Below are 13,000 nucleotides of genomic sequence, written 5' to 3'. Positions count from 1 at the left end.
GCATTCAAAACCTACTAATAGAAGTCGCGACACTTGCTTTCTGAAGATCCAGTGACCACGCGGAAACACAATATTAGTTACCCTGTCACGTGACGAGCTTGAAGGGCCAATCACCAGGCCCCAGACCAAATTTAAGTTAGACAATAGAAGTTGTTGATTGATTGATTTGTGGGGTTTAACGTCCCAAAACCACCATATGATTATGAGAGACGCCGTAGTGGAGGGCTCCGGAAATTTCAACCACCTGGGGTTCTTTAACGTGCGCCCAAATCTGAGCACACGGGCCTACAACATTTCCGCCTCCATCGGAAATGCAGCCGCCGCAGCCAATATAGAAGTTGTTGGTTATTCGATAAGGAACATTTTGCCACAAAAATACTTTGAATGGGTTTATTACGAGCTGAGAAAACTGTTTTTTTTGAAGCGACACAAAACAAGAATGAGGGGAGGCGAGCTCGAAACCCTTGCCGCTCATCCGCGTAGCCTTTGCAAGCCAAATCTCTTCTCTACCCTCTTCCGGCATCCGACCAAGAAGTCACATGCGCATGATGTGTTCGAACACGCCCAACCCCCGTGCACGCGAGCGTTTTTTTTTTTTTTTCAACCAGCGTTGTTTTGAGGTCTACTGCCTGTATTTGCGGGATGGCTTGGAAACGCTGGCTTACGGTAGAACAGATGAGCACAATAAGTACGGAAATGCGTAGGAGCGTTCCACGGCTGTCGCCTGCTCGATGTGCTGAACGCGGAATCCCGGGGACACGAACACATGCGAAACGGCGACACATTAGCCCCGCATCTAGTTACAATTCGAGGAGAAAAAATGAAAAAAAGAACGCTCACATTCCCTTATTGCACCTCATTATTTATCTAAAGATTTATTAATCTCTTCAAGCAACAAATACATAAACTACGCATGTCGTGTTAAATAATTTTCGTCATGTCACGTGCCACTGTTGGCAACGTCGGAGCATAGTCGTCTACGTAGCAGACCAACGTCGCTGTATTGTCGTGTATGTAGGGCCATTCATATGTGCACGTCATTCCCTCATTCTCTGGGCACGTGCCTGCAAAAGAAAGGGGGAGCAGCGTTTATCTTGAAATTTTACCCATTTCTGCGACGCGGAGCATTGCAAATTTTGGCAGACGTGATCATGAACGTCTCATCTACTCATTGCGCTTGTCAGCTCAAAATAGTTAAACAAGGTGAGTGGCCCTTTAAATGTTGCAGTTGCTCAAATCAACATTGCCATTCTTTCTTAAGCTCACGACACTTAAACAAGTAGTGTTCTATATCACGTCTTTCCTTGCAAGTCAAGCACAATGGTGTCGTGCAGTCTGATCTTGGTGAGCCATGCTGGTGTACGCGCTCACCCCATTCTGATGCAATGAAGCAGGCAGACCTCTTTCCTTGATAGCCCTTTTGTCACACATGGCTGGTGAGGCGTCAGCCATAGCGAGTGGAAATGCTTGTCGACAGCTTCTCGTAAAGAACGCTGATTGTCTCTGGGAGCCTTCTTCATTGGAGTAAGTTCCAAAGCTCTCTGGGCAAGTCTGTGAGCCGCCTCATTACCTGCTATACCCACATGTGATAGAATCCATTGAAAGTTTTTATAGACCAATGCCGTGCAAGTCTTTAAGGATTTGCAGCAATCTTTAAGTATCGCGTTTTAGCCGCTGCAGAGCGGGCTCGAAAACAGCACAACTTATTGCTCCCTACAAAACATAAGTTTCTTCAGGGCTGCCTGCATTGCCACGCTTTCACATGCTGTCGATGAAACAATGCACTCGAGTCGTACTGTCCAGGACACCTTTAGGGACGGGATCACAAATGCTGCAGCACTTGCCCCGCGCTCTATGTCGATCGATCCATCATTGAAAACTTGCAAATGATCGGCATACTTTTTTTTAAATGTATCCAAGTACAGAAGAATGTACTTCTGCTGTGGGTGTGGAGCGCTTGTTGTGCATCCTTGGAATCATCCCCTGACAGTGGACATTCTCATGTGACCAAGGTGTCTTGTCAAAATTGTCTATGTTTGGGGAATTCCATGCCAAGATGGCAAAGGGTGTTGAGGGCCACGAAAGCTCTTGATTCCGTACGTCGCCGAAGGCGACTGAGCAGTGCTTGTACTTGACTCAGTTTGCTAAAACTGTGTACACAGCAATTGAGAGGCGAGAAGAAAAAACAGCAGAAGACGAGCTTTATGAAGCACCTTTACACTCGCTGCAAACTTCGGCACACACAAAGCAACTCTTAGGCCTATACGATGAAGTGTTTCCAGCTGTTAGTACTGTGACTCACTTGGATAAATTAGAAGCAATTGCAAGAGCACACGATTGACAACTACTGCTGAGTGTAACCTTATCATTGATGTTGGGCGATTCCCCAAGCTTGTTCCTGCCATCCTTCGAAGAATGTTCACACAAGGTGACAGCACCGACATCCTCTTGTCTACTGCATGGGTCACATCATTGGAATGCACTGGGACCGTGTTACCCACAGAGATTTCTATATATAGGTAGAGAGTACTAGAACCGTTTGTAGTACACTCTAATATAAGCGTTTCTAGTCAAAATGACCAAAGTATCAAATCATGACGTAAATGAATATGCGCCAATGCGCTCGTGAGCACAACATTATTAACGGTGCGCTTTCTTAATATGCAACATTGCACTTTCTTCACATGACAGGAGTTTCTCTTGCTATACATAAAGCAACTGTAGATGCATTTCCCACTACTGTGATTATTACGTTAGTGTTTCTATTTCACTAATTAATCACCCGGATACAACAGAGCACATCCTGATGTTTTAACAAAAGTATTTGGTGGTCTGTTACAAGCGCTGATATACGCGAGCCTTTGTGCTACACTAAAAAGATCCAGAAATCTTAGTTCGGCACCCACGGCGAGCCACGTGCGCCAAACTCTTCTGTTTCAATAAAGATTTTTTCCTCCTCCGCCAAAAATCTGTATTTGCACAAGCCGTTATCCAAGCATCTCTCATTTCGGCACATTGCCTCGTGAAGAGAAATCTGTCAAAGTTAGGGCTCATTTAGCGGTTTGGATGCATGAAAAATTAGTGAAAACTCATGACAAGGATGAAAATGGCACATTCAATCATACGCCATCACTGGAAGTTTTCGTGGCATTTGCTTGCACCTAAACATGAACTATCCGGTCTGGCACTTCACGCTCCTTTCTCAGTAAAATAATTCGCGCCATGTGCTGGCATAATTGCCCAAACTACGGAAGCAAGGCAGCTCAACAACGGCACACGAATGTATGACTGGCGGCCGGCCGGGCTTGTGTTTTTCAGCCAAAAACAAAATGCCTGTAGAAGACACTACCGGCGCTGTTTCTGCTCATGCGCCGTAGCTTTCTCGCAAATGGTCAATTCATACTGGAGTCCAGTACAACTCCAAGAAATCTAATATACTTAGCTAGCTTAATTGATGCATCAGGAAGTAATATTTTCATCCTTGTTTCTCATATTCGCACACCTGGCAACAGCATGAATCAACTTTTCTGCTGCTATTGTTAGTCCAATAGATGCAAGATAGGTCTGTGCGGAGAGTACAACTCCTTGGCCAATCATTTCCATTCGATTATGCTCATATCTATCCTGACCTTGAGAGCAGACCATGAAGCACGATTTCTATAGCTCTGTGTGAATACAGTGAGCAACAGCGTTGCTGTGAAACTTTAGCGCGCTATACAGTCAGTACGGCGCTAGCACATGAAGGCACCCCATGGCAAGCACGCCACTTTTAATCTACATAAGCTATCAGCCGATAGCAGCAATCTGCTTTATGACGCCATACAGTAGCCACCACAAACTCTGAACAGAGTTACTACAGGCCTCTGGCTCAACCTCATCCTATAAGGCTCGTTCCCACTTTGTATGAGCGAGAGGGCACTTCAGAAAGTGGCAGCTTCGTGCTCCGCTAGTAAACACTTTCCTTGACTACAACATTTGGCTGAAGTGTTCACAGTAGCATCTGCTCTTTGCTGAAAGTAATTTTTCACCAATCATGCAGGAGAACTTCTAAGAATTGAAATTTCATTTTTTAAGGCAAGTCAGCAGCTGTTAATGTCTGTAACCTCACGATGCATTATGAAAAGTAACTATTTGCTTTCAAGGTAAACTGGTGTGCACAAATAAAGACAAGGACACAGAAAAGATGGGACAGGGACAGGCGCAAACCACTCCTTTCCTTAGACAGAACGAAAGCTATCTTGATCGGCGAGTAGTTATGAATATGTGGCTCCCCAAAAGGTTGAAGGTTGACAAGGAAGAACCACATTTCTACTACAACGAGCCCTTTCTGCAATGTTTCGTCCACTCCTTCGTCATCACCCTTCAACTTCTTGGTGAGCGACATAGTCACGACTACTTGCCAATTAAGATATCTTTCGTTTTGTCTAAGGAAAGGACTGGTTTATGCCTGTCCCTGTTCTATATTTTCTGTCCCCTTGTTTTTATTTGCACACACCAGTTTACGTTAAAATGTGAACCAACTCACCAAGCTGCAAGATTTACTATTTGCTTTCTATGGCCCATGTGATGCAATCATACTACGCTTCTCCCCACACAGTGCCATATTCTTATGTATAGGCAGAGGGAGAAACACAAAACAGCTTTTGGTTGTCCTTAATTTTTCTTTTACTTACATCATTGCCATTATCCTGCCCAGCCCAGTCAGTGTTGCAGTACACAATTCTCCCAGTTCCAAAACACTTTCTACACAAAATAAAGATGAGCATCACTATGTGTAGAAACCACCAAATAAATCACAGTCTCCCACGTCGAAGACTACCATTAGGAGCACAACAAAGATCACAACAAAGTGCATCTAGCGTGACAAAAGTTGTCACATACATCAATGATGGTGCAAAAAAAAAAAAGTGTTCGCAATAAGCATGCACAGTAAAGGTTGCCGTTCCGAAAAATATGTATACTTACTAATTCCCTTTTGCATATTTAGATAGCGATTTGAATGTAAGGAACCTTGCATCTGCTATGCTCTGGTTCAGTGTTTACAAATCTTGCATTTTACCAGCCAGAACATTTGTGGCAGTACCGAATAGTATCACCCACATTTTTGAAACGTTACATATGAAAGCACAGTGCATCATCATCTACTAAGTAGAGCCGAATTTTGGCCAGATGCTGCTGCAGCAAAGAAATTCAATACTGAATAATATACAACGCAACAACACATGGCCACATGCAAACACACAGTGCTGCTACACAACATTTGGAAAACTTTCTAGCAATCTTCAGAGATGCTAGTGTTGTTTGGGGACTCAATGGTCAAGATCATTTTTAAATTACATCAGGTTATAATAAATATAATAAAATACCTAGTGAAGCTGCTTTCAAATTTAGATTACTTAAAAAAAAAAGTAACATTATCATAAGATTCATCAGCAACATTTCATTTTTACGTTTCATTTAAGATGCCATTAGTCGTGGAACAACTAAAGGTGATTAATTACAATTTGAGACTCTTGTTATTACATTAAGACATAGTCATTGTGTCTGTCAAAAAGCAGTAAACTGGCTAATTACGAGATATTGTTCCCTAAAAACTTCCCTGCAAATAATAATTAGTCCATTAAATATGACTTCAATAACACGAAGTTCAATCATTTTTACTTCTACTAGTGATAGTTGAGACTTGCTAATGGCACCTGAGTTGGGATTCATTTCGTGTTTGATAGACTAAACCATTCACTAGTTTCACTTGTGTCTTGATGCGTATTTACTTGCCGTCTGAATAGCATTTATAAGATTCAATAAGAACAGTTTATTCCTTCGTTCTGAAGGCTGTCTTCAATATACGAGAATGCTCGTATTGAGTAACAGCAATTTTTACAAAGTTCTATGTGGTACTTTCTTTTAAATTGTTCAACATTCTCACTGAAAACTTTTTTGCAATAAAACAGCAAAAATATACAAATGACTGTTACATAATATCATTCAGAACAAGAAATACTTGAAATTATCTTTGAAAAAATGACTACATTCAAAAGGCTCCCATTCATAAAATCACAAGACCTTCAATCTAGTTGCTTAGGTGAGACAAACTACACAGATTACTATTTAAAGGGCCACTCATCCTGCACTGTCCCATGGAGCATTCTTCTGCAAAAATATTTGAAAAGTGTCCAGTGATAACAAAGACAGAAGCAAAAAAAAAAAAAGCATTGTGAAGTGATGGTGTGAGGAGGTAATAAACGTCCCTAAAACACAAGCACATTCCATTGCTTTGACTAGCATCCAGAAGCAATATTTGTCCCTTTCAGTTCGCTGCATTGAAGCTATAGGTCCATAATTTGAGTCACAAGTGCCATCCCACTTTTATAATATTCAGTGCATGTGTGTGTGTGTGTGCACATGTACGTGTGTATTTTACTTTTTTTTTTTCTTAAGTGGTGCAAATTTTAGTAGCGGTTCTGCCCCATTGGCTGATGTGCTGTGTTGACCATTTACCGCTAACGAAAGCAGCTGTGGCTTGACAGCTGCGATGACCATCCCGTACTGCGTAGCATATTGGCTACTATAAGGGCATACAAGCTTACTTTTGAGTCCCTGGCTGTTCTCGTGGTGCATGAATGTGTCCTACCTTGTAGGCATGCAGTCACTGCATAATCTACATGCAGCGGTTTTTCATTTGCAATGACAAAACCTTGTACAGGACATTTTAAAAAGCATTTGTGTGCCCAATATTTTTAACAGACTGATGCATAGAGTTAATAAAAATGACTAAATTCTGGAAAAAATTGAAACATGTTGAAGGGTGGTGCAAAAATAATCGAAATATGTTCAGCTTGCTTTTATTGGAAATGAAGGTTATGATACATGGTATCAAAACGTTTATCATGTCTTGGCCACGAAGAAACACGCTGTTTTTTATTCTCTGACAATGAAATAAATTGTTGAGAGTAGCCCACATGGTTACTCACTTCACGGACACTTTTTTTTTTTCTCCCAAGATATTCCTAGTGTCAGCCTTCTAGAAAGACAAGAAGCGAAAATTTCAGTGGATGTTTTATGCACCAGTCGCAACTACCATTTCTAAATTTCTTTAGTAGGGCCACACAACAATTTCGCTATAAAACTTAAGGTTTCAAACTGCACTTTGGCGCATGAAATCATACTGCGTCCAACCTCATATTAAAACTGGATAAAGATCGATACGTACTGACCTTTTTTAAAGCTGTGTAAAGCAAGCCCACACATGTAATGTGCATATCATGCACTAGTCGAAGTAGCCAAGAAGTGTAAGAAACCGAAAACATATACTATTTCTGTTTTTTACATGGGCTCCACGTGTTCAACATTATGGCGTACATATGCCAGTGCCACCAATAGCTCTTGAACAATTTCCCACTTTGTTGCAATTGAAATATTTTAAGTATACACTGCAGTGCATAGAAGACAGAAAGTAGCGTACATCAGGATGCATTAGTTCAATGGATTTATGACAAGCCTCTGACATTTTGCAAGTGAAGTGCCTAGAATTTTACACAATATTATGCATTTTTACCAGCAGTCAACTGGCTCACCAAGTGAAGAATGTCTGTTTAATGAATGGAAGGATTATAAAAAAAAAGCAGGACAACCGAGATAATCCACAAGTTTTCATGGAACGCAGAGCAAATTTTAAACATTCTGGGTAAGAACGTAGCTGAAAACCAAGTGCAAACAGTTTAAATGAATGTAGTGTATGGTTGATGCTAAGGGCATTTCTCAAAACTGTCCTTCGACATGTCACAAATTCCGACTCAAGTCACGCTGCAATAAGATCACATGACCATTACTAGGACACAGCATATGCATGTATATATGCAAAAGTACGGCACCTCTCTATCTCTAACTTTGAGCCCTATTATTGAATTTTTGCATGTAAAAGCACGCCTGTTTATTTTTTAGGGTGAACGTAACTGTCAATATTGTGACACTATTTACAAAAACAGCAACAGCCCTCTCAGGCCAAGTACAAGTGCATATAAGAGGGCAGCGGGGTGGGGGGCGGGGGGGTTGAGGTAATTATTACGTCTTTACAACCAAGAATCAGAAATCCTGCAGTGGTGCAACTCAGCTAGCTGACAAAACATAAAAATCACATAGTACCAGTTAAATACAGTGCCTTCCTACCCTTCTCATATTGTAATCACGTAACCATTACAATACATAAGCAAGTTCATAGCCCATTCACAACCAACAAAAGGATCACAAGGTCTAAATTTTGTCAGACAAGCAAAAATGGCTAAAAAGAAAGCCGGAACCCCATAAAAGCAAACCAACAATGCCAGGCAGTGACATGGAAATGCTTATTCACCAACAAAAAACAACAAAGAACTCTATTTTCAAGTTTCTCTTCTTCATTAGTTTTAAACAGTTAACACAGACTCACACATTCAGAATGTCTATAACCCTCAACAAATGCTATATGCCCTACCGACATGCAGATACAGCAAAGCAGAATGGTTAGGGCTTAGATCAGGCAAGATTTATCCTGATCATACTGCTTTATTTTTTTCCAGTTAGCACAAGACTGTTTAATACAACTTCAGCCAATTCTTAAAACGGCTTTTAAGGAAGCACTCTCAAGCATGTCAAGCAAGTTCTCTAGAGAAATTTGAGAAAGTGCCATAACAGGCATAAATGATGGTGTGTTCCAATGCCTACAGAAGTGAAAAAAAAATTTTAAGCTAGAGATTCAAGTGAGTATAGTGCCCTTATAGTTGTTACTACGTAGCGACCAAACTTTGAAAAATAAATAATGCAGTTTTCGAACATACCCCACAGTGCGTTCTTGTACAACAATGTTAGAATATTTTCACAGTAAGGGCACAAAGCAAATAAACATCACACAACATTCAAATGACAACCTTATATACATGGAAAACTATCAATTTTATAGCACAAATTGTGTTCAAATTACAATACTTCATTTGTGATTTCATGCATTCTGACAATGTTTCAATACATTACACAGAGTATCACTACAGATGCACAGGTCTACAAAATAGAGACTTTAGAGCCTAAGAGTTTGGTGTATATGTTTCTTTGCATTTACATATAATACCTTTCAACAATTTGCACTTTCAAGTTAAAAAGTAGATCTCCAAAGACACTTTGTGCGTTTTTATGCTGCTACTCTGGCCTTCCAAAGCTTTGGTGCAGCATTACTTCTTATAAACAATGCCATACAAGCATTCAATGCAATAAAAGCCAACACAAGCAACTGAACAGATATGAATGGTTGCCTAGAGGCAAGTTTAAAACAAAGTTCCAAAGTCATTCCACTACGCATGCCACATTTACTGCATTTTGCAGAACTATATCCCCCATGAATATTTCAAATCGCTGCATAATTTCTGCATAACTTTCAAGTTAAAAAGTAGATCTCCAAAGACACTTTGTGCGTTTTTATGCTGCTACTCTGGCCTTCCAAAGCTTAGATGCAACATTACTTCATATAAACAATGCCATACAAGCGTTCAATGCAATAAAAGCCAACACAAGCAACTGAATAGATATCAATGGTTGCCTAGAGGCAAGTTTAAAACAAAGTTCAAAAGTCATTCCACTACGCATGCCACAATTACTGCATTTTGCACAACTATATCCCCCATGAATATTTCAAATCGCTGCATAATTTCTGCCTTCCATAAAAGTGGTATTTGACAATGAGCTTCACGAATAATGCCAACTTTCCCAAACTTGGAACTCAATGAACATGAAAAAAAAACTCCTGTTCAGTAGAGTATTATTACGATCATGTGCAGCCCGCTGGCTGAAAGACTCCCAGAGGCAGTACCCGAAGCCAGACTACTTGGAAGGTGCTGCAAGACTGGCCTGCAGAAACGCGTGGAATGCATTTCGCGTTGTGCGGTTCTCTTGCAGATGCGTCCGTCGGAGAAATTGGGCGCGTCCGACAGAGACGCTGAACGCGTCTCAACGGCGGTGGTGCACCCTCCTCCTCAAGCGTCTCAGCCCCTATAAAAGGCCGGCGCATCTAGCATAGCCAGCTTCCTCGTCCATGTTTTGTACACACATTGTAAATATAAACTTTCTGTTTCCTTCTGGCTGCCTCTTGCCTTGCCCCTGCCTGGATGCTCATGGCCCGGCGCTGGCCCTCATGAAACGCTACCCAGGAGGCCGTGAGTTGCCTCTTCGTAACAACTGGTGGCAGTGGTGGCAATTGTCTTAGGGGGTCTGGTGCTTGCACGTATCCCTGTGATAGCGCTCTGGCAGAGGGCGAGCCCGAAGGCCAGCACTGAGTCCAGGACGACGGGTGAGCCGGGGCCAACGCTGCGCGCCAACAGCTGTTCCGGGCATCTCTGCAAGCGGATACTTTGGATTTCCGCAGAATGACCCTCCGGCAGTGGCTGGGGACCCTTGTCCATCGGGTCAAGGTTGCCCCAGCGGAGAAGCTGTAACGAGCGTGCTGCGGCCTGCTCGCTGAAAGGCTCCCAAAGGCAGTACCCGGAGCCAGACTACCTGGAAGGTGCCACACGACTGGCCCGCAGGAACGTGTGGAACACGTCTCGTGTTGTGCGGTGCTCTCGCCCCCATGCTGGTCTTCCTCCAAGAGGCACCAGACGTGTCTGTCGGAGACACTGGGTGCGCCCGACAAAGACGCTGGACACGTCTGAAGGGTGGTGGTGCACCCTCCTCCTCGAGCATCTCGGCGCCTATGAAAGGCCGACGCATCTAGCATCGGCGGCTTCCTCATCCACGTTTTGTACATATGTTGTAAATATAAACGCTTTCTTTTTTCTGGCTGCCTTTTGCCTTGCCTCTGCCTGGATGGTCCCTGTCCGGCATTGGCCCTTGCGACATGCTACTCAAGAGACCGTGGGCCCTTTTCATAACAATATGTTTTCCAAAATGGTAGTTTTAAGTCAACATCATGAATAGTGCTCTCAAACTATCACAATATTTGTTCTTATGCCACTTCAAACACTGACTACACCCCTTCGTTGATATTAAGACCTACTGCTTAAAAGTATAAAGACTGTTCACGGATGGTATTCTCTGGTACTCACTTTTGCAGATTTTTCCAAGAGATTTTGGGCAGATAGCACTACATATTCTGGCATATACAGGTGACAGTGTTTTGGCACTGTGATAAGACAGTGAACTCGACATAGTGCCAGGAATGCTGTGACCAACACCAACGCAACCAGTACAACTCATGCATAATCTCGTGGAAATGACAGTATTCCAAAATGTGACTTCTGGGAGTGCCATCCTAAGCTTGAACAATCGGCTTAACAATCAAGTGGTACAGTAAAAAATATTGAAATAAAAAGACTAACCTCAAGTGTATCACTGTTTCACAGCTTGGAAGTCTAGCAGTTCATATGCTAATATACGCACACTATACAAACCTCCAATAGTGTACCATAGTAGAAGCGGGCACACAAACATTGCCTCTGTCGCTTCGCTCTTTAAAATGCACACTTGTATTTTGACCCTCTTCAGTCTTTGCTCAACCACAAACGTTTCGTTCACAGAGAAAAAGAAACAGGCAGGCCAACTTGTAGTGCTGTGCCAGTGCCTTCCAGAAGCAGAACCTGATGGGGCTCGCAGTATCTTCATATAGACTTTTGTTTCCAATTAAAAAAGCTTTCACAATGAATGGCTTGCTGTAGTACTGTGTCAAGTTTCTTCCACAAAAGACTTAGATGCACGTCTTGCAAACACTAGGTATGACCTAAGCTCGAATAGGAGAACTTGGTTCGTGAGGGAGATGTGCAACATTCATCATGCTTTCATTTGCATCATCTCTGAAAATAGTGCTAAACCGCATACAGGTAACCTGGGAGAAGGGGTGCATCTACAGCCGATGTGAACGGTGAAAACCAGGAGAGAGAGAAGCGCCCAAAGACAGCCCGCATGCTCCTCCATGGAGAGCGTTTCTGCCATCTGGCCACTTCCTTCTTCAGCTGTTCTATGCCCTGCACAAAGAAATGAAATTTGTGTTACATGGAGTGTATGCATGCAGCTTGACAATTAGCAAATGTGCACCAGCAGCAATCCCCCAATCTTTTTTCAGTGCATTTCCATACTCCAAATAGTGCGAAAGGGGAACTTCCAGTCGCCATCCCATACAGGATAGTCACACGACAGAAGTGTCATGCATGTAATCATACCACCACCACAATTTCAACGAAAACGAAAAGTTCTGCCTGGTGCAGCATAAATTTTGTCAGTGTCATCGGTAATTCCATGTCACTTAGAGGCCAGTAACCTACAGCATGCCACTTTACGATTCTCACTATCTTTCGCAGCATCGCTACTGCCATAGCCAGAGTTGACAGCTATATGCCGCTCTACCACTGACGTCATATGGGACGTATTTGCTCGGATGGTGCGGATCTACCGCAAGTGATGGTGATCGAAAGTTCTGCTACTAGGCTCTAAGGGGTATGGAAACAAGCCTTCCTTCAACTTATACAAAGCTCCTCCCGAGAAGTGTAGATCTCAACCACACAAACAAGCATGTTCATTGTAATGTACTTGCGGCCACCCATTACTAAGACCCTGAAGTTGCGTGATTTTTATATGTAATAGCAGCAGTTGCCTCAGTTCAATAGCATATGGGCATCAGCAGATGCCAAATCTGCCCCTGTCTACTGCCATTGTTCAGTTACATGGACCTGCCCGTAATGCCAAATGTCATTTGCGAGTGCTTTATTGTAGGTTAGCCCAGATGAATGCCTAGTTTTCCTTACTTCAAAGTATTTCTTTTCAATTTTGCAATGCTAACACCATTTTGTGATGATAACCAATTTGTTTTGATAATTAACTACAGGATAACTTTATCACTCAGTTGTAATGGCCTGCTCAACCCCATGCATTATGCCCTGTGCTGACAACAACACAAGAACACCAATAGCACCTTTGTAAAATTGCACTGAACAAGCTAGTGCGAATTCTTTAAAAAGTAAGAATTTCCTCCATGACTTGATGGTCA

The 13,000-nt window shown here is 42.4% G+C and overlaps 1 protein-coding gene across 3 annotated transcripts in view; it reads right to left on the bottom strand.

Moving 5' to 3' along the window:
• Positions 1–6,826: 6,826 nt before the first annotated feature.
• LOC119176568 (palmitoyltransferase ZDHHC3) overlaps positions 6,827–13,000 on the bottom strand; it is a 32,215-nt gene continuing 26,041 nt past the window's right edge. For all 3 annotated transcript variants that reach the window (XM_037427927.2, XM_037427928.2, XM_075877887.1), the window contains exon 6: positions 6,827–11,981. In XM_037427927.2, the coding sequence (XP_037283824.1) occupies positions 11,823–11,981 (159 nt within the window). In that variant the 3' untranslated portion in view covers positions 6,827–11,822. The remainder of the gene's footprint in view (positions 11,982–13,000) is intronic.

This window comes from Rhipicephalus microplus, chromosome X, assembly GCF_043290135.1.
Source record: "Rhipicephalus microplus isolate Deutch F79 chromosome X, USDA_Rmic, whole genome shotgun sequence".
NCBI lineage: Eukaryota > Metazoa > Arthropoda > Arachnida > Ixodida > Ixodidae > Rhipicephalus > Rhipicephalus microplus.
This window is presented reverse-complemented; position numbering and strand designations above follow the sequence as displayed.